Source organism: Mastigoproctus giganteus, chromosome 8, assembly GCF_048544385.1.
Source record: "Mastigoproctus giganteus isolate SK-2022 chromosome 8, ASM4854438v1, whole genome shotgun sequence".
Classification (NCBI taxonomy): Eukaryota; Metazoa; Arthropoda; class Arachnida; order Uropygi; family Thelyphonidae; genus Mastigoproctus; species Mastigoproctus giganteus.
Genome location: NC_143582.1, coordinates 148,135,638 through 148,161,425, shown reverse-complemented (window position 1 = coordinate 148,161,425; position 25,788 = coordinate 148,135,638). Strand labels below are relative to the sequence as shown.

The following is a 25,788-nucleotide window of genomic DNA, read 5'->3' as shown; positions in this document are numbered from 1 at the left end:
CTCCCACAAAATATTATGTTCACTGAAATCTCTTAGTAATAGAATAGGAGTGTTGGCATTTGCTTAATGAGATCATCATGGTTTCCTTGGAGACAACAAATAGGAGGAACCCTACCAAGAGACGATTTGCTATCCCCTCTATGTTAACAGAGAGTGGTGCAAGTTGAAAGGTAATATGGTTGCCGAGGATGGCGACTGCTCTGTGGGCAGGTCCACCCAGCTCTGTCCTTTTGTATAATTGTATGATAACAAATAGTAGGGTCCCCATTTGACTTTAAATATGCCTCCCATAAGCAGAAGCATGTTGGCTAATACTTATGAAGGTAGGCATTGATGTCATAACTATTTTGATGGAACCCACAAATTTTCCACTGTAAGAATTTGAATGTGGACACTATTTAGGTTTGCTGTGCCTATCTGTGGGCTTACAAGGGTTTGGGTGGTTTAGTTTTCCCGTTTTGGATTATCCTTTCTTGGGGAAGTATGGGCATTGTCCTGATTCCATATCTTCCTCCGCAAAGACTGCACCTTTAGTTACCTCCACTTCTAATCTTTTTTTTTTTCCTTCTTCAATTGTTGGGTGCGAATCAGGCTTTTTTAGTCTCTGTATTACTTTGGTTTCTCAAAAGGTGGAGCAATAGGTATCAAACTAGGCAGCTTATTGGGTATTTTTTTTATTTTACTGGTTTTTGAGAGCTTAATAAGTAGTGTGCAATAGGAACAAAAGACTCCTTTGGTGAGAAGGCCATTTCAGTTTGCATTCCGATGGAATGATTCTCTGCAGCCATTGTGCATATGTAGGTTTATTGCTACTTACTGGTATTAGCAGTTTTTTTGCTTCCTGATGTGGATTATTCAGATGTGCTTTGTACAATATTTCCTTTCTCTGGTTTCTCTGCTGGCATGCCCTAGGGTATGCAGGGTATTCACTTTGGTGAATGACAACTGGATTTGGTGGCTGCGTATGCTTGTTTGTTATTTAGTTTTTAGAAGCATTAGCAACTAAGGCCATATTGCTCCGGGATATGCGGTGGTCATTCCCTGACCTTTCCGCATTCTCCGTATTTGGTGGTGATGGGCTCGAACTTCGGTCTAATCAAGAAGCGTGTGCTACACATTGCTGCTCCTTCCCACCTGGCTACGGAGGCGCCAACTGCGTATGCATTGCTCTGTTCTTCTGCACTGCACCGAACAACAGCATGTGCTTCATGGCAGGCCACGTGTGAATGTCCACATTTCTGTCATTTCAAACATCACAAAGAATTTGGGATGTATAGCCTTACTGTGCAGTGTTATCTGCACAGTAAGGCCATATATCTGGACGTTCTCTAGTTACAAGATGGAAAATTAAATGTAAGGATGAGGTTTCTGGTTGGTGCTAAAATCCTCTCTCCATTCACAAATATCCTTTTTGCTGCTGCTAACACTCGCTGGTACTTCGGTGCAGATTTGCTTCTCAGAAATATCAATAAGGTCCCAACTCTGCACAACATCTCTTGATAAATTTAATCTTTTGTATGGTACCACCACAATTGCTATTCCTCTCATGGAAGTTGCTTGGAGTAGCTGTTCAGAATCTCTGTCACTTTCAATTAAATTTACAGAACAAAGCCTCGTAGGTAAGCCAAGACTTGGGGGAAGAGAGATGAATACAAAATAATAGTAACAGAAGGCTGGAACTCAAGAAGTTTACCTTTGGTCAGCAAACTGCAAAACATTGGAATAAAGCAGTCCCAAAGTGACCTAGGTGAAGTGTTATGCAATTTCAAGAAAGAACTGGACTGGCACTTTTTTTTGGTGGTAATGGAAAAGGTAATGAGCGAGCAGAGAAGGGTGTGTGTTGCAAAATGCTGAATGTTATACTGCATTAATAAATGTTAATTCTAGTTTCAACAGAATGACACTTGTCAAATTTATAACCAAATGATGCACGTGTTAACACTCTTTTGAAGTGATAGTCTTATCTTAAAGAAGTTATGACAATGAACAATTGCTAGATTTTTACCTTTGGGGAGGGGAACACTTAAAAAGAGTAGTACATATTGACACACACTAGGAATATTGCATCAGAAATTCCACAATAATTGATCAAACACTGTCGAGTCACACCACAGTTTTTGCCTACATTTGAGTTCAGGTAGGACACTTTTTACATTTATTCTAACCCTTATTATAATTACAGTCGGCCCTCTATATAATGAAATTGATCGTTCCCTTGAAAAAATTCGTTATATAGAAATTTCGTTATAAAGAAATATGAACTTTTCAACAATGAAAAATACTGTAAATTCAGAAATATAGTAAAAGATGGGGAATACATCAGAAATAAGTGGGATTGGTTACATTTTCTAACATTTTAAAACAATTTATTAATACATACATTTTTGGAAATTACTACATACATGATGTGCAAAATATATTAGTACACTTAAGAATTATGTCGTAATATATATATATATATTTTTTTTTTTTGATGTACACTGGATTCTACTGTACACTTTTCATAAAAATGTTTGAATTTGTTTAAACTTTAACCACTGAGATATATTTTCTGTTACATTTTTTCCCACTGAAGGCCTGGATGCAAAGTTTCAAATGCTGCCAATGTTTCTTGTTTGGAGTGTCTAATATTGCCCTCATTTTCATCCAACTCATTGTCGATATCATCACTAGTTCTTTAAATACGCTCCAAAATAATGGAGTCACTCGGATATTCAGCTACTATGACATCATTATCTACTCCTAAAAATCTGTCAAGAACATTTTCTCCACTGATCAAACCTTGCTTGGAACGTTTCCTAAGGTTGCTCAATGTCTTCTAGTAGTTCATCCCTCTCATCCCTGTTAATTAGCATTTTAGCAAAACCTGCTTTTGCAAAGCAATTCTTAATCATTATTTCCATCGCATCTTGACTCCACACTTTCACCAACTCTGATATGCACATCCACAAATCTATAGGTTGGTTGTTTCTATTCTCAGTATAATTTTTTTTCAGTATGAGCCCTCAGTAGTGCATTTTCAAATTCTTGATAATGCCCTGGTCCATTGGCTGTAGCCATGGCTGGATTTAAACTTGTTGTGGCCCTAAGCTATAACATGTATGAGGCCCTTCTCCCTTACTGTTCATCTGTGACAATATTAACAAAGGATTTTTTAAGATGGAGCAAGGCCCCTTTGGAATGCAAGGACCTAAGCTGTAGAAATTACCGTTCGTAATTTCCAGCCTTTGTCTTTGTCATACGATCGTTATATATCGAACCTAGGTAGCGTTAGTATAGTATAGGTTATAATATTTTCAGCGATCGGTAAAATCTATTAAACTTGTTGAACCTCATTGGCATTTAAATTGCACTTTTAACTAAATCCATATACCGATTTAGATTACAAACGTAACATAATTAATTAATACATAACTGATACGGAAGTTATATAAAGGGAACTCGGAGATAATTAATACTTGTCACTAAAAAATATATATCCCGTTATAACTGTGTTGGGAGTTAAGTTAGGGTTAAAAACTGAAATTGAAATTTTATTTAAATTAAAAATAATCATGACTCAGACCACAGCAGCAAAACAAAAGGCTCAAGCTAATGGAAGTGCTGTGGCTCAAAGGAGAACTGAGGGGGGCAGTTGCCTTCTGAGTCACAGCCTTCTAAAATGCACAGCTTGCATGATGTTTGTGGAGCATTCAGGTACGGGACATGATATTGCCATGGGGGATGTCTTTGTGTGTGCGCGATGCAAGGAGTGTATCGAAATTAGGCAACAACTCGGCGTTCTTATGGGCCAATACGAGAGCTTGAAGGACAGGGTGGATGCCCTCGAAGGAACTAAATTGAGGGGCCCATCAGCTCTCAGCTGCCCACATCAACGCCAGAGCTTGCACTTGGTCATCGTGAAACACAGCGGCAACCCCCAAGGCAGAATGTGCTGGTCCCAAAGGAACTAGTAGTTGTTGGTGACTATTGTCAGGGAAACGGGGAACATGCTTTGTAAAAAGGATAGTGGAACAGGACCAGGGTATGTCTGCCAGGGGCAAAAGGTTGATGACGTTGTAGAGCAGATATCATCTTTTAAGGGCACAAAAGGTGATATAGTTGTACACGGTGGGCACTAACGATATCAAGAGTAGGAGACAGGCAGAATTGCTTACAAGTACAGGTCACTGTTGAAAAAAAGGCGTAAAATAGGGTTGAATTTGAAAGTGTCTGCAATTCTGCCCAGACAAGATAGGAGGGAGTATATGATGAGAGCCTTGTCGATCAATTCGGCCCTGGAAAGTTTGTGCAAGGCTCAAGGGGTAGAATTTTTTTCAGCATGGACTGTACTTGTTAACAGGAGAGATTGCTTCTACAGGGATGGGATACACCTAAATAGAAAGGGTGCAAGAATATTTGCTGATGCTATCGAGGCAGTGTTAGGTGGGTCGGAAACTGCTAGCTTGGGGGAAGATACAAAGACGAATAGATTAACAGTAGCCACTGGCAGAGGTGAAAGAGATTCTTGCACTGCTTCTATTGGAATGAGCAGAAGCCTGAAAAACAAGATTCAGGATATTTCAGAGACTGCTGGGAGTCATTGCAGTACAAGTAAACACATGGGTTGGGTTAGGGTAGCTAAGAATAGAAATAGGTGAATGTATACTTGCGTGTACACCAATGCTAGGAGTTTAGTAAATAAATTTGATGAATTTGAGGTATTGCTCAGAACATCAAAGGCAGATATTGTTGGGATATCAGAGACTTCGTGTCACACAGATATAAGGAATGCAGAACTAGAATTTGGGGAGTACAACGTCTACAGAAAGGATAGACTGGATAAGAAGGGAGGAGGGGGTTATGCTATTAGTTAAGAAATACATAAAAATCCAAGGAAGTGAAGCCAGTGGACATCGCTGGACAGTGCAGTGTCGAGTCAGTTTGGTGTGACATAAGCATTGGGAGATCAAAATTGAGAGGAGGAGTGTGCTATAGGCCTAATGACTCTGATGAGTATAATAAGAAACTGTACATGGAAATAGAGTGGGCCAGTAAATCAGAGAGTCTTATAATGGGAGATTTTAATTTCCCAGATATTGACTGGAATTTGGGGGCTGGTCACTCACACACACTAGCAAGGCTTTTGTGAATTTATTGGATGATTGTTTTCTACATCAGCATGTTCGAAGAGGCAACTAGAGGGAGGAATACTCTTGATTTGATTATCAGCAGTGATTCTTCATGCATTAAGAATCTGCAGATAAATGAACCACTAGGTGGCAGTGATCACAGTGTGCTGAAGTGAGATTTACCCAAAGAGGTAACTACCATTAGGGGTAAAGGGAAGGGTTATTGCTTTCGTAAAGGCGACTACGATGGACTGAAACAGTATTTAAATTCTATACAGTGGGACCAACTGATGATGTTACCAACAGCAAATGCAAAATGGGAAGCATTCAAAGAACTTATCTTGGAAGCTACTAGGCTTTACATACCAACTAAGAAATATTGTCCAAGGTTTAGGCCTAAATGGATGTCAGATGAACTGATGAGGCATATGGCAGAGAAGAAACATGCATGGGATACATACAAATTAACACACGACACAGAAGCCTATGAGAGATACAAGTTGATCTGCAACCAAGTTACAAAGGAGGTTAGGCAGGCGAAGGCAGATTATGAGAAATCTTTGGCAAGGGATGCAAAGAAAAACAGCAAAGAGTTCTTTACTTATGTAAACTCTAGAAGGAAGGGGATGAATCAGATTGGTCCACTTGATATCGATGGGTCAACTGTTGATGATTCTGCTCAGGTAGCTAACAAACTAAATGAATATTTTGCATCAACATTCACACATGAGGAGTTATTCAGCGAGGGGAATGCCAGACGTGTATTCAACTCTTGCAGTAAGCTAGAGAATCTTGTAATAACTGAGAGTAAAGTGGAGGAGAAATTGTTGAAGATAAATACAAGAAAGGCACCTGGGATGGATGGAATCTATCCAGTTATATTAAAGGAGGCAGCAATGGAAGTAAGCAAACCCTTAGCCATAATTATGAGAGCTTCCTTGGACTCAAGTTAGGTACCCACACACTGGAGATGTGCAAATGTGACCCCAATTCACAAAGGAGGATCAAAGGCTGACACAAGTAATTATAGACCTGTGAGTTTAACTTCTGTTCCAGGAAAATTAATGGAGGCACTAGTTAAAGAAGCACTGCAGGATCATTTAGACAAGACTTCAGTTATAGCTCGGACACAGCATGGTTTTGTTAAGGGGAAGTCTTGCCTGACCAATTTGATTTGATACTATGATGCAGTCACAAAGGAACTGTATGCAGGGAATAACTTTGATATTATGTACTTGGATCTTAGAAAGGCTTTTGATACTGTTGCACATGGAAGACTGCTGCACAAATTGGAGCAGTGTGACATTGGAGGTAAATTGCTGCTGTGGATAAAGGGGTGGCTGAGGGGGAGAAGACAGAGAGTGGTAATCAATGGACACTGCTCGTTGTGGACTAATGTTATTAGTGGAGTCCCTCAGGGCTCAGTGTTGGGTCCATTATTGTTTTCTGTATTCATAAATGATATTGATGATGGTATATCAAGCTTAATGTCGAAGTTTGCAGACGATACAAAGGTTGGCAGGGTTGTCAAGGACACTACTGACACTTTGCTGCTGCTGCAACAGGATCTGGAAAGGATGAGCAGATGGGCTGAGAGGTGGCAAATGAAGTTTAACATTAACAAATGTAAAGTACTACACATGGGAAACAGCAACCCCAGAGCAACGTATCAACTCTGTGGTACTACACTGACAGTGGTAGAGAATGAAAGGGACCTGGGGGTGGTTGTGCAGGCAGATATGAAGTTCTCTGAGCAGTGCAGACGGGCTGCAAGAGTAGCTCATGGTGTATTGACAATGATATATAGGAATTTTTCTAGCAGGGATAAGGAGGTGATTATTCCCTTGTATAAGGCAATGGTCAGGCCACACCTAGAGTACTGTATACGGGCCTGGAGGCCTCATTTCAAGAAGGATGTAGAGCTGCTGGAACGAGTACAGAGAAGGGCAACAAGATTAGTGAATGGAACAAAGGGGTACTCTTACGAAGAAAGGCTTAAGTTTTGCAAATTACAGTGTCTGGAGACTAGGCACCAGCGAGGTGATCTGATAGAGGTGTATAAAGCATTGAATGGTTTGAGCATGCTCAATGCTGATGGGATTCTTCCTCTTGCTAGAATAATCACCTGAGAGGGCATAAATTCAAATTGAGGAAAGACAGATGTAGGATAGACGTGCGGAAATTTGCCTTTAGCCAGCGAGTGGTTGGTTGGTGGTGGTGGAAGAGACTTCCATCCCTTGTCGTGGAAGTTGATAGCCTAAATAAGTTTAAGGCTCAGCTGGACAGGTATTTTGAACGAACAGAGGGGTGAAGTGGAAGTGGTTTTTTTTTTTTTTTTTGGCTGATGCTGCATAAGCTTGCTTTCTTGCATCAAATGCCTCTACTAATGCTAATGTAGCTTTTAGCTTATATGTAAATCTGGCACTGGCTGCAGTTAAGACGAATTATTCAGAAGTAAGTTGTCTGGGCAGGTAAGCACGGTGGTATCTTCACCATCTTACTCACATTGGGTGGAAAAGACCCGGGTTTGAATCCCGTCGATGACACGAGGAACTTTAGTGGGCTTTTTTCACTCCACGGCCGAGTTAATTGGTCTCGGGCATAGATAGCAAGGTTTTTCCCCCAGTAACTGCAGTTTTTTCGTCCAGCACAATAGGCAAATTGACTGGAGAATCCACACGATTTACAGACACAAATACGGGTTAATGTAATCCATTACAGGTGACCCTATTATAACAATAATATAAAAATTAAGGAAGAAAACAAGCTTCACACTTGTAAGTTTTGAAATTACCAAGTGAAGGTGGACTGTCGACAATCAATGCGATTTGTTTTCTTTAGTCATCTTTCTATCGAAATTTAAAATCCACTGCTCAAAAATTTCGCTTGTTATTCAAGATTTTTTTGTTGCAGTTCAATTCCAACGACTTTACTCCTTTGACGCATAAAGATTGTTTCCTTTTGCCAATTACAAAACGCTTCAGTTTTTAATTACTAGCCACATTTGCAACCAAGAGTTACTTCTCTCCTTACAATTTTTACCATCTACACCAGTTGATATAGATGAACAGTGCACTGTTGAGTCAGTTTGGTGTGGCATAAGCACTGCGAAAGCAAAAATATGAGTAGGAGTGTTATAGGCCTAATGACTCGAATGAGTACAATGAACAATTATACAGAGAAATAGAGTGGGCTAGTAAATCAGAATGTCTTATAATGGGGGATTTTAACTTCCCAGATATTTACTGGAACTTGCAGTTTGGTCACTCACACACTAGTAAGATTTGTGGATTTATTGGATGATTGTTTTCTGCAGCAGCATGTTCGAGAGGCAACCAGAGAAAGTAATACTCTTGATCTGGTTATTAGCAGTGATCATTCGTGTATTAAGAATTTGCAGATAAAGGAACCACTAGGTGGCAGTGATCACAGTGTACTGATGTGGGATTTTCTTAAAGATTTAATTACCATCAGGGGTAAAGGAAAGGGGTTTTGCTTCTGTAAAGGTGAGTGCAGTGGTCTCCGACAGTTTTTAAATTCTGTACAGTGGGATCAACTGACGATGTTACCAACAGTAAATTCTGAGTGGGAAGCATTAAAGGAATTAATTGTGGAAACTACTAAAAGTTTCATACCTATTAAGAAATATTGTTCAAGGTTTAGGCCTAAATGGTTATCTAATGAAATAATGAGACTCGTAACAGAGAAGAAAAATGCATGGGATACACATAAATTACCAAGCGACTCAGAAGCCTATGGCAGATATAAGCTAGTCTTTAATCAGGTGACAAAGGAGGTCAGGCAGGCGAAGGCAGATTACAAGAAATCCTTGGCAAAAGATGCTAAGAAAAACAGCAAGGATTTCTTTGCTTATATAAACTCTAAAAGGAAGGGAATGAATCTGATTAGTCCACTTGACATCGATGGTTCGACTGTTGATGATCCTGCTCAGATAGCAAACAAACTGAATGAGTATTTTGCATCCACATTCACACATGAGGAATTATTAAGGTTTGTAAATGGCAGAAGGTTATCAAATTGTAGCAGGATACTTAATGATTTTGTAATAACTGAGAGCAAAGTGGAGGAGAAATTGTTGAAGTTAAACATAAGAAAAGCACCTGGGGTGGACGGGATCTATCCAGTTATATTAAGGGAGGCGGTAAAGCAACTAAGCAAACCCTTAGCCATAATTATGAAAGCATCCTTGGACTCAGGGGAGGTTCCCACGGACTGGAGATGTGCAAATGTATCCCCGATTCACAAAGGGGGATCGAAGGGTGACACGAATAATTATAGACCAGTTAGTTTAACTTCTGTTCCGGGTAAAATAATGGAGTCACTGGTTAAAGATGCATTGCAGGATCATCTAGACAAGACTGCAGCAATAATTCAGACACAGCATGGGTTTGTTAAGGGAAAGTCTTGTCTTACAAATTTGATAGGATATTATGATGTGGTTACAAAGGAACTGGATGCAAAAAATAATTTTGATATCATATATTTGGATTTCAGGAAAGCTTTTGACACTGTTGTGCATGGAAGACTATTGTACAAAGTGGAGCAGAATGGTATTAAGGATAAGTTGCTACAATGGATAAAAGGATGGTTAAGCGGGAGAAGACAGAGGGTGGTAATCAATGGGTGCTGCTCTTCGTGGACTAATGTTATTAGTGGAGTCCCACAGGGTTCAGTGTTGGGTCCACTGTTGTTTTGTATATTTATCAATGATATTGATGAAGGTATATCAGGCTTAATGTCGAAGTTTGCAGATGATACAAAGGTTGGCAGGGTTGTTAATGACAGCAATGGCAGTGTGCTACTGCAACAGGATCTAGATAATTTGGGCAGATGGGCTAAGAAGTGGCAACTGAAGTTTAACCTTGACAAATGCAAAGTACTGCATATGGGTAAAAGTAACCCCAGAGAAACGTACCAACTGTTTGGAACTACACTTAAGGTGGTAGAAAATGAAAAAGACCTGGGCGTAATTGTGCAGTCAGATATGAAGTTTTCTGAGTAATGCAGACAGGCTGCCAGGGCAGGTCATGGGGTTTTGTCAATGATATATAGGAATTTTGCTAGCAGGGAGAAGGAGGTGATTGTCCCTCTGTATAAGGCAATGGTCAGGCCACGCCTTTAGTACTGCGTACAGTTCTGGAGGCCTCATTTTAGGAAGGATGTAAGATTTACTTGAGCGTGTACAGAGAAGGGCAACAAGATTGGTGAGGGGAATGAAGGGATCCTCTTACCAAGAGAGAGAGGCTTCAGTTCTGCAAATTGCAGTGGCTGGAGACTAGGCACCTGCGTGGTGATCTGATTGAGGTGTATAAGGCCTTGAATGGGTGGAGCATGCTGAATTCTGATGAGATCCTTCCACTTGTTCAGATTACGAACCTAAGGGGGTATAAATTCAAATTAAGAAAGGACAAATGTAGAATAGATGTGCAGAAATTTGCCTTTAGCCAGCGGGTGGTTAATTGCTGGAACAAACTTCCATCTGTTGTTGTGGAAGTTGATTGGTTGAATAAATTTAAGGAGGAACTGGACAGGCATTTGGAGGGAATGGTGTGATTTTTTTTTTTTTTTGGCTGATGCTGCATAAGCTCATACACTTGCTTTCTTGCATCACATGTCACTACTACTACTATTACTACGTTTATCACCTTTAAAAGTCTGCCTTCTTCGGCAAACATTTAAAAAATAGACCTGTTTCATTAACGTTGAATATGCCTTTGGACTAGTAATTCTCTATAATTCTTTTCAAAACTGTTTCTTTCCAATGGGTATAGTCTTCTTCGATTGCAACTCCACTTTCATCAGAAATAACTATTTTGAGTAAGCCATGATGCTCTTTAAATTTGTCCAGCCAACCAGAACTGGCTTGAAATGTTTTGTGTCCCAGAAAAGATGCATACTTCATAAGCTTTTTCTTTTATTAATAGCCCTGATATGAGCATGTTTTGGTCTCGAATCAACTTCATCCACTTAAAAACTGCTTCATCTACATCTTCCCAAAGGCATAATTTTGCACACTTCCAACTGGATCCTGTTTCCTCAAACAGTTTGAGAATCGAAACACAGAACACAGTTTTTCAGAATGGTTGACACACTACTGGTAGGGATACTAAATTTTAAAGCGATTTCTTTTTCTTTTTTTAATGCTCCAATCTACACTATTAATCACTTCCACTTTTTCACACTAAACCCAAGAACTTGCACAGCACTTAAAACAAAGCCAAAATAACTAGGGACCACTTGTAGCTACCATGTAAACAGAGACAAGTGAAATTTAGCAAAAGTGTGTGGATGATTAATTTCTTCGAAACAACAGATGAATTTCCGAGATAAAGGAAAATCACTCTCTCCTAATTCTCTAACAGGATTCTTACAAAATAGGTTAACCAGAGCCAATGCCCGCATCGGGAATGCCTTAATCTTTGTCAATGGCTGTGGACAGCTGACCAGCAGGGCTTCTCGGAATATAGTAGCGTATAAGTTGTATAGGTTTTACTTCTTTTTAGTCATTGCTGACTCTCTGCTGGGTCAAAGGCCTTTCCCAGACTTCCACCTTTTTCTGTCCTGTGCCGTGGTTGGCCAGTTTCTGCCTGCAGGGTTTTACAGGCACCATTAAATTGTAAAATGTTTTAGCTCTTAATTTGTGGAATTAATGCCTTTAGCTATTAAAGCTAAAGCAATTAATTCTTAATCCTTTTAGCTCTTAATTTGTGCTTTCTACAGTGTCAGCTTTATTGCCTAAAGGCCAGAGGTGCGAACACCGTGTACCCAGGTCTCTCGAAATCAGTTCGTTATATGGAAATTTTCTTCATTGTGGGGAAACTACTTTCAATGTAATGACCAGGGGGAAATCATAAACGTTTGCTACATAGAAAAGTTCGCTATATGGAAGTTCATTAAAGAGAGGTCAATAACCCTAAAATGAACATTTCAGCAACTCTACCAGATGGAGTTCTTAACATTAAAATCAGGAAAGAAGTTTATTGTACTGTTAGGAAAATTATGCTGGGTTTCAAAAAAAAAAATTTAAATAAATAATAAAGAGTTGTCATATGTTGAATGGCAGAGTGCAACAAGGCTGCTTATGAATTTGACGGAATAGAGATTTTGAGCCAAAGGAGGAGGAGATTCAAGGTTAGCAAGTCTGTAATAAGGAATATTTGAGTAGATACACACACTACCCTACCTTTAATATCTGGACACCACTCCGTTGGTAGTTGGTTACATCCTAACCAATCACCATGTGTCAGATTCATAAACATGCTCATAGGCCTTTCAGAAGTAGTAGAATTGTAATGCAAAATGCTTAGATTGGTGGGGTCAGGATTAACAGACTTCCAGCACTGAATGAAGGCAATACATAAGCAATTGGTTGGTATGTAGCATTTTAATAGCATTGGTGATCTCTATGTCAACAACTGGTGATCTGATCTGATCTGCAGACAAAAATGGACTGATTCTGAAGCCATCCCAAAATAACCTAGAAAACCTCTGAAGCTGACAGAACATGATAGGTGAGAGCCCAGCAAAGAATCATCCATTCAGAATGCAGATTAATGTTATTTCACACACCATAGAGGCCCTGAGACTACTGAGACACATGGCAGCACCAGTACAGTGTGCTGCGTGATATGGATTACCCATGTTGTGCAGCTGTTCACAAGCCACTAATGTCACACACTATCTAGCTTCATGTAAGGCCCACCATTCTTGGACTGTAGACTAATGGAAAACTGTGCTTTGGGATGGCAAGTTGTTGTTTTTATGTTTTTAGGAGCATTAGCAACTAAGGTCCTATTGCTCCGGGAATATGCGGTGGTAGTCATTCCCTGACCTTTCCGCATCATCTGTATTTGGTGGTGACGGGCTCGAACCCCGGTCTAATCAAGAAGCGTGTGCTACGCACTGTTGCTCCTTCCCACCTGGCTACGGAGGCGCCTAGGGATGACAAGTCATGCTACTTGGTCTACTGGTCATGCCTGAGTGTGATGGACATCCAGAGAAAGCTACCTGCCAAAATATATCATACCTACAATGAAGTTTGGAGTAGGGAATGGATGGCCTGGGACTATTGGCTGTTTTGGACAAAACCGTGAATGCTGAGGTCTATCAAGCCATCGTGGAAAATGATGTATTATTCATGTCGGGAAAACCCCATACCTCCATCAGCAGGTCAATGCTCCATGCCATACTGCTCACAATGCAACAGACTGGTATGAGGACATGAGTAGGGCACCTCCGTAGCCAGGTGGGAAGGAGCAGCAGTGCGTAGCACACGTTTCTTGATTAGACCGGGGTTCGAGCCCGTCACCACCAAATACGGAGGATGTGGAAAGGTCAGGGAATGACCACCGCATATTCCCGGAGCAATATGGCCTTAGTTGCTAATGCACCTAAAAAAAAAAAAAATAAAAAAATAACAATAACAGACATGAACAGATTCAGGCTTGATAGCCCAGAGGCCTAACCTCAATCATATAGAAAACACATGTTCGGTTATAAGAATCGAATGAATTGTCAAATGAGTGTGAGGGAAGATGAACTGGTAGCTGCTTTGAAAGCCAAATAGTAGGAAATATTAGAGAACAATTACAAAAAACTGGTGGAGTGTGTTCCACAGAAACTCAAGGCTGTCACAAAGACTAAAGATTTCAGCACATGTTATTAATATTTCTGTAAATTAAAGTTATTTTTAGATAAGAAGCACTATTTGTGATATGAGTTAGGATGAGTTTTTTTTATTTTTTTTATAGCATATAGAGTTGTGTTCACTTTCTACAATTCAGTCCTATAGTCAACATATTAAAATCTGTTAAAATTATATTACGTTTGAAATTCTTGGATTAGTTTTCAGGAAATATTTAAAAAGATCGACAGTTATAAAAATTATAAATATGACATTTATAAAAGGTTTATATTTGTGTGTTTCAGTATCTTGGTGTTATTTAAGTTAAAAAACTAACTTTTCAAACTTTTTTAAAATAGCGATCACTTGTTATTGTTTAAAATATTTAGCAAACTTAATATTTTTTATATTAGTGAATAAATTGGTAACTGCAAAAGCATGACTGCTACTTTAAAAAAGTTCTATATCTTATGAGTATCTACAATATATATATATATATATATATTATAGACCACAGCATAGAATATATATTATAAACCATAGCAATTATTATTCTAATTGAATTTATGAATCATTTCAAATATTTATGTTTCTTATTTTTTTTTTTTTTATTAGTGGTTTTATCTATAAGAGATATAGTGGATTTCAGTTATTTGGGCAGCTGCTTATTTCAGACAAATCTAAAAGAACAGAACCTAATCAAGAAAATAGCCAGAGTTTTCTTCACTTAATTGGGACAACATGCTGTTTAATCGGGGCAGGAGGCTGCAGCACTCGAGATTATCTCTGGCCGGACCACATGGTCTGGTTGGAGACAGTCGTAAGCCCATTGTAAAGTGAAATAAGTAAGCACCGGTTAACATGATCACTGGTTAGTAGAATCAGCTGCTTTATAAAATCAAATTTCAAAAAACCTATCAATAAAAACAATTTGCAGTTTATTGGGCTTTTCTGTTAGTGCAATCTATTATAAATGGGTAGAAGTAAACTATCTTATTGCATTTGCGATAATACTGATAGCTGGAATTCTGTGGGTTTACGTTATTATGGTGAAATGTGATTCCCTTCCTCTTCAATCATATGAAAAACAAATAAATTTTCAGATATTCTCATCATTCCTACTTTTTAAGCTTCATAAACTTGTTACTCCGTATCTCACTTGCACATATCGTGTTAGTTGCAATTTGTGTGTGCCGTGTTCTTTGTTATTGATTGCTTAATTTTTTTACTGTTTTAAATTTTACAACCCCCCCAAATGTCAGTGAACAGAAATATCAGTTGGTTAGTATGTACATATTACAGTATTAATTAAGCTATGTATGTGAGCTTAAATTAATTTTTATTTTGCTAACCTGTAGAAATTATTCTTCCAATTTTCATGTATCATTTAATTTTGTTAATTAGTATGGTAATAAACATAAATTTGTACTTTATATCTTTACTTTTATAGCCTGTGGATAATATTCTTCCTATTTTTGCTTATTAGAATCAGCATTTAATAGACAAACGTGATCACAATAACCGGTGCTTACTATATATCGTATAATGTATAGTCCATTGTAACATGATTTGATCATACAGTGAACCAATCGTAAAGTAGGGGTCCACTGTATTTTTAATTGTTTATATGAGGCTTTGCATAATTGGGGCAGATGCTTAATCGGGCCAAAGTGCACTAGTCCAACGTATTCCAAATAACTGGAATCCACTGTATATATAATGCCATATAGATAGGTAAAACAAGCATGTTTTAGTCCAAAATAAAGAAAATAATCTCTCACCAAAAATCTGTTTCTTTTCCACCTACAAAGAGGTTCGGCCATTTTAGTTCAAGTTCAGGCTTGATAGCCTACAATTTAAAAGACTCAAATGTAAACAATAATTTCTTTTAAAGAATTAATGCAAATAATAATAACAATGTTATAGGGTACAAGTTTACCATAAAGACCAGAGCTTATTCTGAGATCATTACTAAAAAAACAAGCTTAAACACCACTCTGATACAATTATTAATACTGTTGGGGTGATAGATAATGTGAATATAGTAGTGGTATGGTGTATGGTGACTGGCAAAATGTAATGTCATCATAGGATATACAGATGTAGGATTTCATTTTTATTTTTTTGAAACTAAATACCACTACCTGATATAATCCTTAAAAGCATCAGAACCATATATCCCATTGTATACAAATTTAATGCATTTACATTTTATGTCAGCCTTAATTCTATTATATTAATTCAGAATTTAATTTATGATTCCTACATGTAGCCTGGTAGCAGTGGCACACACCTCAGCAAAATATCTATTGATTAACTGAACTGTAAGAAGTGGTTGTCGCTCTGGCTACCTCCTTACACACACACACACACACACACACACACACACACACACACACACACACACACACACACACACACACACACACACACACACACACAGTCTTAGCTGAGAAGTTTTGAAAGTAACAAATGTTTACACACTAATTTCATGAAATATTATGACTAGATATCGAATTATAGCAGACTCTCGATTTACTGGGATCGGTTTAAGACTCCAAATAAAATAAAAAAAATCAGAAATCAAGAAATCATAAAATTTAAGTAAAGTTCGTAAATAAGTGACAAGAAGTGGCGTTATAAGTCATCAGTGGGAGATTACCGTACCTATTATCTTACAATCCCTGCTGTCTTCACACTTGCCACTAAAAAACAAAAGTTTAGTTTGTTTTAGTGCATCGTGTCGATTGTTGTGTTCTGTTGTACTGCAAAAAGACAAATTTTGTTTTGTTATGTCAGGGATGTTGGATTTTTTTTTTTTTTTTTTTTTTTGTTTAGAAATAGCGAAAATAATGGGTAAACGCAAAAGAGTTGGGCTTTCAGTTAAACTAAAACTTGAAATTATTCAAAAGTTTGAAAATGGTGCATCCGTTCAATCTTTAATGAACCATTATAATGTTGGTGACTAAACCATATGCAATGTTATAAAAAATAAGCAGAAGCTATTAGATTAAAATGGACATCTTAAAAAAAATAAAAGGTAGCATCGCATTGGACACGCAAGTATTATGTGGTAATTTTTTTTGTTTTTTATCTATCAGAATACTTTTTACGCAGGTTGTTGAACATTTTTTAATACGGCAAATCTTCAACTTACGTAAATTTTTTTTCACTCAATTTTTTTTTTTTTTTAAGGATTGTAAAATTTAAAATAAAAACAAAATAATAAACAATCAATAACGACAATCACGGCATGCACAAATTGCACAAGTGAGATATGGAGTAACAAGGAAAAAAATAGGAAAGAAGAGAAGATTCTTAAAATTTATTTTTTTTTAAGATTTCAGTGAAGGGGAACACATTTTGCCATAATAACATAAACCCACAGAATTCCAGTTATTGGTATTATTGCAAAGGCAATAAGATTATAAACGGGTAGTAAACGAGTTTACTTCCCGTTTATAATTAAATGCACTAACAGAAAAGCCCAATAAACTTTTTATGGCAGTGATCTCCAGAAATGTGCTTTAGTAAAATGTAAGCTCGCGTGGGGTGATAATACTGAGTTTTCACTTTAACCCTGTGAAGTTTTCAAAAAATTTCATTTTGACTGTTACTATGGTGCTGACTAAGAGAATAGCAGTACAATTAAATCTACCAAGAAAAGGAAAGCAATCGATTTGGATCAGAAAATTAAAATGGTCAAACATTAACAATTATCACGTTGAATTCAGATTTGTCAATTGCATAGTAGCAATATGTTATTAGTCATTCCTGAGTTACATAAACGGAACATATCTCTTATGTATGTCAGGAACTTCTGTATTTTTGGATTAACCAGGAAATCGATTATCCGGGATTTTTTTTTTACCATCTATCCCGGAAAATTGAGTCTACTGTATATGCAATAAAAAAACAGTTCAAATAATGCACCAAAATATTAACATGTGCCCCACAATTTTTACATTTCTTACTCATTTATTTCAATTAATTGAACCATTTCTTTGTATTCACCATTTTAAAGTAAAACGACCGTTTATAAAAAGTTTTAACATTTTTTTTTTTTTTTAAATGTTTTATCTTTCAAACTCAACACCTAGAATAATTTTTTATTACAATACACAATAAACTTATTTCTCAAAGTGGTACATAATAAATTTGTTGCTTTTATCATCCAAGATCATTTTATAAGCAGAGAATGACCCTTCTACTATCGCTATGGAAGTGACTGTACCGTATTTTAGAATGTGAGCTTTTGAAGCCTCTACTTGAAATAAAAGTTCATTTCCTTTTCCATTTATAAATTTATCTATTTTCCTTAAAGTGTGAAATCCTGAGTTCTGTTCTAAAACATTGTATTTTCTTCTTACTTCTTGTCCTATGCCTCCAGGTATGGTTGAAATTTGCAATTCAGCTTCTTCCATCTCTCTAATTGCACTACTCACAGAAACTCTCCATATTTCAATTTCAGTTATACAACTATGTAACCAGCCGAAATGGGTCTGGATGAACAATAAATGTTTTCTAGCCAAATAATCAGAAAGCATTGCCTTAGCACTACCAATAGCCGTTTAATGCATACTATCCAAGGAATCAAGAAATTCTTTAGTAGAATCAAAATTTTAGCTTAAAATGATGCCGCTCATAACCATGTTCCCCATCTGGTGAAGATGGGGAACATGGTTTTCGATCAGATTTCGATAGAAATCTTTTAACACTGACGCATTACTAACAAAAATGCAGACTGTTTCACTATGGGTCGATTGTGGATATAACAGCAAAGCATCATTAAAAATCTTGCTATTGTGGAGTAATTTACCTTTTTGAGAGTCTTACAAGCAAGTAAATACAGACATGATGGTGCTATATGTAATTTTTCTGCTTATAAAATGTGCAATATAGCCATATGTTGTTTCATCGACAGACATCCAAACCAAATGTAGTTTTATCTAATATCTTGACAAATTTCTCAAATAATGTCATAATACGAGGTGCTACCCAAATGTTCCCAAAATTTGAATATTGCACGGGAACTACATCTAGTACAGACTTGTGGCACTAGGTAACACTGCAAGCATCCTTTGTGAATCAGCGTGCCACGTGGCATTGGGCTGGATAGAGTCATTGAATATTTATATGCTGTTCCTTGGCAAGGTGCGATTTTGCGTAATTTGCGATGTGTCGTGAGAAAGCAATGTGCTTGCATCAAGTTTTGTTTCCTTCTTAACAATGCAGCAGCAGAAACTCAAAAGAAGTTGAAACAAGCTTTTGGGGACAATGCTTTAGGCCAGACACAGACTTACTACTGGTTTAACCATTTTAAAAATGGTCGAACGTTGGCTGATGACGACAATCACTCTGGGTGTCCACCATCGAGCACCACCCTTGGAAAATGGTGCAAAAGTCCATGAAGATCACAGGCGGTCTGCCCATCCGTGACATTTGTGGCATTGTAAAACTATCATACAGCATGTGTCAGTGGATTTTGTCAGAAGAGTTGAACATGAGATGGATTGTGGCCAAGTTCGTGCCACGGTTACTGAGTGAAGACCAAAAACAGCATTGCATGGAAGTTAGCAGAGATCTTCCAAGAACAGGCCAGGAGTGATCAGAACTTCATTTCTACAGTCATCACTGCTGACAAGAGTTGGGTATATGGGTATGACCCAGAAACCAAGCAACAATCATCCCAGTGGAAAAGCCCACAAGTGAAGAGCAATGTGAAGTCCATGCTGATCTGTTTTCTGGACATACATGGGATTATCCATAAGGAATTCATTCCTCCTGGCCAGACCATCAACACAAAGTTCTACTGCGATGTCCTGAGGTGGTTAAGGGAAGCCATCAGGATGAAACATCCAGAGAAGTGGCACACAAAGAACTGGGTTCTTCATCGTGGTGATGGGCCGGCACACACATCTCTCGCTGTGGTGCAGTTTTTGGCATCCAACAATGTGACAATCGTCCCCACCTCCTTATTTCCAAACTTAGGGTCAAAGACTTGACAGCATAGAGAATATCCAAACTGAATCGCAGGCAGTGCTGAACACTAGGACAAAGGACTTTCAGGATGCATATAATCTGAAGTCCAGTTATGACAAATGTGCCACCATCAATCACTCTTAGGACAATACTATATGGGCACTTAAAGTGCCGGCACTGTAAACACCTCCAAAACATTAAACTACGCATAGCGTTGTTAATGTCAGATCATTTCAAACTAGAAGGGTGTTCTAATGTTTCACTGGATACCACCAGTGACTCACTTTTTTTTATACTCAGTTGCAAGATGGATGTATTGCGCATTTATGTATACAGTTGATTGTGAGTAGAAAGAGAATATGAAAATGGATTCATCCAGCAAATTCAAATAGGTTAAAAACAGGACAGTTTCATATTATGTTTGAAACACATAGGAAGTTTCCCGCAAAGTTTTTTATTATATTTTATAGAATGTCGATACAGAGTTTTTCTGAACTTCTAATGTTAATTATTGAAAAAAAAAAAAAAAAAAAAAAAAAAAAACCACAAAATTTGCTACCATGATGCAGAAATGAATACAAACTATTGTTTCATTGCAACAGACATTGGTGCTTATGGATACAATGTTAATTCAAACAATTTTAAAAATTCAAATTTTGGAAGAAGATTGCCAATTAAACAACTTAATTTGCTATTAAATAGAGCTCTTCCTGGTACAGATGAGCCAGCAATGCCATTTGTTTTTGTAAGGGACGAAGCATTTGGACTGACTGAAAATTTAATACTACCATACCTATCAAAAAATTTGAGCAGCAAGTGAAGAATTTTCAATTATAGATTAACTCGAGCAAGGTGACTTGTAGAACGTATGTTTGGGATACTGAGCAACAAGTTGTGCATTTTTCACTCTAGTATATTGCTGAATACCCATTCTATTATCGATGTAATAAAAAATTGTTGCATATTGCGTAATTTTGTGAAAAAGAAGGGATGGATATATTTTTGAAGACACTAACTTGTGAGATGGAAGAGGGAATAGAAACAGCAGCAACTGGAGGATGATCTTCAGGCACATAAATAAGAGATTCTTTTTCTACATATTTCAACGGGGTCAGTACCTTTCATGGCAAAATACTAGAATATAATTACAATAAAATTTATCCTATTTTTAAAATAAATATTAGCATTTAGTAGAAAATTAAAATTCTGAAAAATAAGAAACTATGTACAATGAATTTGAATTAAATGTATGTGGCAATCAAAAGATTTTTTAGATTATTCAATGCTTTCCCTCAGATATAATAAATTTCATTAAAACCCTTTGTTAGTCCTCTGGGGTAATCCTTTAATGCTGTGTTGTACAAGGCAGACCTCCTTTCCACCTCACAAATAAATTTCTCGGTGTCAAACGTAGTCTTCTTCAAATAATAACAAACAAATGAATGAAGGATGAAGGCCAACCACCCAGTGGTTGGCCTTCATCCAACCACGGGGGTGGTAATATAAATGCCATGTCACTGGTGCTTTCAACACCTCCAACAGCATTAGCAGGTGTTGAACGCTGTGTTAGAAGTGCCCGTCTAGTTTGCATGCATTTCCAATGCCATGCTTTAAGCACCCATTCTAGTATACCTCATACAACTTGTGAAGAAGTATATTTGCATCAGACAGTTATGGTAAGTTACTGTTCATTTCATGTTTGAACATATGTTACAAAAAATATATGACTGAATTTTACAAAATGAAAAATAATAAAAATACTAAAAAAAATAAATAAATAAGAAATAGCAAAACATGTTGCACCTAGTATGAATAACCTTTGACCAGGCATGTGTCTACCCATTCTCATTTATTATTTTTACCACTGAAAGTTCCATGATCATTTTTGCTGATGCTGTCGAGGCAGTGTTAGGTGGGTCGGAAAACTGCTAGTTGGGGGGGATACAAGGACTAATAGATTAACAGTAGCCACTGGCAGAGGTGGAAGTGATTCTTGCACTGCTTCTATTCAAATGAGCAGAAGTCTGAAAAACAAGATGCAGGATATTTCAGAGACTGCTGGTAGTCATTGCGTTACAAGTAAACACATGGGTTGTGTTAGGGTAGCTAAGAATAGAAACAGGTGCATGTATACCTGCGTGTACACCAATGCAAGGAGTTTGGTAAATAAATTTGATGAATTTGAGGTATTGCTCAAAACATCAAAGGCAGATATTGTTGGGATATCAGAGACGTGGTGTCACACAGATATAAGTAATGCGGAACTGGAATTTGGGGAATACAATGTATATAGAAAGGATAGACAGGACAGGAGGGGAGGAGGGGTTATGCTATTAATTAAGAAACACATAAAGTCAAAGGAAGTGAAGCCAGTTGACATCGATGGACAGGGCAGTGCGAGTCAGTTTGGTGTGACATAAGCATAGAGAAATCAAAATTGAGAGTAGGAGTGTGCTATAGGCCTAATGACTCTGATGAGTATAATAATATATTGTACAGGGAAATAGAGTGGGCCAGTAAATCAGAGAGTCTTATAATGGGGGATTTTAATTTCCCAGATATTGACTGGAATTTGTGGGTTGGTCACTCGCACACTAGCAAGGCTTTTGTGGATTTATTGGATGATTGTTTTCTACATCAGCATGTTCGTGAGGCAACAAGAGGGAGCAATACTCTTGATCTGATTATCAGTAGTGATTCTTCATGCATTAAGAACCTGCAGATAAATGAACCACTAGGTGGCAGTGATCACAGTGTGTTGAAGTGGGATTTACTCAAGGAGGTAACTACCATCAGAGGTAAAGGGAAGGGTTTTTGTTTTCGTAAAGGCGACTATGATGGTCTGAGACAGTATTTAAATTCTATACAGTGGGACCAACTGATGATGTTACCAACAGCAAACTCAAAATGGGAAGCATTCAAGGAACTAATCTTGGTGGCTACCAGGCTTTACATACCAACTAAGAAATATTGTTCAAGGTTTAGGCCTAAATGGTTGTCAGATGGACTAATGAGACATGTGGCAGAGAAGAAAAATGCATGGGATACATACACATTAATGGGTGACATGGAAGCCTATGATAGATATAAGTTGGTCTGTAACCAAGTCACAAAGGAGATTAGGCAGGCAAAGGCAGACTACGAAAAATCCTTGGCAAAGGGTGCAAAGAAAAACAGAAAGGAGTTCTTTACATACTTGAACTCGAGAAGGAAAGGGATGAATCAGATTGGTCCACTGGATATTGATGGTTCAACAGTTGAGGATCCTGCTCAGGTGGCTAACAATCTAAATGAGTATTTTGCATCTACATTCACGCATGAGGAGTTATTCAGGAAGGAGAATGATGTAGGTAAAGTAAACATTGGCAGTGAGCTGGATGATTTTGTAATAACTGAGAGGAAAGTGGAGGAGAGATTGTTGAGGATAAACATAAAAAAGGCACCTGGGGTGGATGGGATCTATCCAGTTATATTAAAGGAGGCAGCAAAGGAAGTATGCAAACCCCTAGCCATAATTATGAGAGCTTCTTTGGACTCAGGGGAGGTACCCATAGACTGGAGATGTGCAAATGTAACCCCAATTCACAAAGGAGGATCAAAGGCTGACACAAGTAATTATAGACCTGTTAGTTTAACTTCTGTTCCAGGTAAATTAATGGAGGCACTGGTTAAAGAAGCACTGCAGGATCATCTAGACAAGAATTCAGTTATAGCTCAGACGCAGCATGGTTTTGTTAAGGGCAGGTCTTGCCTGATCAATTTGATTGGATACTATGATGTAGTCACAAAAGAACTGGATGCAGGGAATAACTTTGATATTATATATTTGGATCTTAGAAAGGCTTTTGATACTGTTGCACATGGAAGACTGCTGCACAAATTGGAGCAGTGTGGCATTGGAGGCAAATTGCTGCTATGGATAAGGGGATGGTTGAGTGGCAGAAGACAGAGAGTGGTAATCAATGGACACTGCTCAACGTGGACTAATGTTATTAGTGGAGTTCCTCAAGGTTCAGTGTTGGGTCCATTGTTGTTTTCGGTGTTTATGAATGATATTGATGATGGGATATCAAGTTTAATGTCTAAGTTTGCAGATGATACAAAGGTTGGCAGGGTCGTTAAGGACACTACTGACGTTATGCTGCTGCAACAGGATCTGGAAAGGTTGAACAGATGGGCTGAGAGGTGGCAAATGAAGTTTAACATTGACAAATGTAAAGTACTACATATGGGTAACAGTAACCCCAGAGCAATGTATCAACTCTGCGGTACTACACTGACAGTGGTGGAGAATGAAAAGGACCTGGGGGTAATTGTGCAGGCAGATATGAAGTTCTCTGAGCAGTGCAGACGAGCTGCAAGAGTAGCTCATGGTGTCTTGTCAATGATATACAGGAATTTTTCTAGCAGGGATAAGGAGGTGATTATTCCCTTGTATAAGGCAATGGTTAGGCCACATCTTGAGTACTGTATACAGGTCTGGAGGCCTCATTTCAAGAAGGATGTAGAGCTGCTGGAACGGGTACAGAGAAGGGCAACAAGATTAGTAAATGGAACAAAGGGTTGCTCTTACGAAGAAAGGCTTATGTTTTGCAAATTACAGAGTCTGGAGACTAGGCACCGGCGAGGTGATCTGATAGAGGTGTATAAGGCTTTGAATGGTTTGAGCATGCTCAATGCCAATGGGATTCTTCATCTTTCTCAGAATAATCACCTCAGAGGGCATAAATTCAAATTGAGGAAGGACGGATGTCGGATAGATGTGCGGAAATTTGCCTTTGGCCAGCGGGTGGTTGGTTGGTGGAACCGACTTCCATCACTTGTTGTTGAAGTTGATAGCCTAAACAAATTTAAAGCTCAACTGGACAGGTATTTCGAACGAACGGAGGGGTGAAATGGGAGAGGTTTTTTTTTTTTTTTTTTGGCTGATGCTGAATAAGCTTGCTTTCTTGCATCATATGCCTCTACTAAAAAAAAAAGTAAAGTGCAGCCATTATCAACCCACTGCAGGATGGAAGCCTCCTCAACAATTCATGCTGAGGGAAATGGACCATAATCTGCCACGCTGGTCCAGTGCGCGTTGGCAGATTGGCCGTATTCAGCAGTCAGGGGCTTGAACCCCGGTCTACTCAAAGAGTGTGTGCTACTGCACTCCTGCTCCTGCCCACTCGGCTACGGAGGCCTGCCTCTACTAATGCTAATGCTAAAATTCAAACAGCTATGGCTGTTTGAGTTTTAAAAACCATTCATAATCTGACATGCTCATATATATTTTTTCATTGTTCACAGGTTCTGCACAAATTAAAAGCACAGCCTGCATATTATGAAACACCCTAGACAGATATCTAATATATGAAAACAAAAGAAAATATGTGCACATCTATAATGTATTTTACATGTGCACATGTAAAATTTGTGCCCTTAACAGTTTTATAAACTTGAAAATGGAAGCAGCCAGTAATTTCGTCATTTAAATTATGTTTACAATGTTTTTTTCCTCCAGAAAAATTAACAAAATTTTGCTTCAGTGAAAATAAGTGCAAAAACAGTTTTTTGATTTACAAATTTTTCATTAAAAAAAAAAATGCATTTAAAAAAGTTTTGGAATCCATTAATAAAAAGTTGAGCACTTATATACTGCAAGCAAAATTAAACAAAAAAAAAAAAAAATTTCATGTGTCAGACAGAACACCACCATGTTTTTCAAAATCCAGAGCAACACCTCTACTCAGTTTAGAACATATATGACATAAATACTGCAATTATCAATCTACTTTTGTTCATTGTAAGATATTTCTTGCACTCTACTTATCACAGTAAAAAAACCAATATACTTAAATTAAATGTGGAAGCCAGACAGCCTCAGTAGGTGCCGGTCCCAAGCCCGGATAAATGGTGAGGGTTGGCATCAGCAAGGGCATCCGGCCATAAAAAAGCTATGCCAAAACAAAAGAAAATGATAGAATGACGGAAAATAGATGTGGTATGGGTAGGACGTACCCCATAAGCGACGTTCAGTCACGTCACCCGGAAACTGTGAGAAAAAAGGGT

General features: G+C 38.0%; 1 protein-coding gene across 1 annotated transcript in view; it reads right to left on the bottom strand.

The window, feature by feature from the left end:
* RNaseX25 (Ribonuclease X25) overlaps nt 1-25,788 on the bottom strand; it is a 161,994-nt gene that overhangs the window by 80,017 nt on the left and 56,189 nt on the right. The window contains exon 5 of the mRNA XM_090379814.1: nt 15,537-15,604. Within this exon, the coding sequence (XP_090235940.1) occupies nt 15,537-15,604 (68 nt within the window). The remainder of the gene's footprint in view (nt 1-15,536; nt 15,605-25,788) is intronic.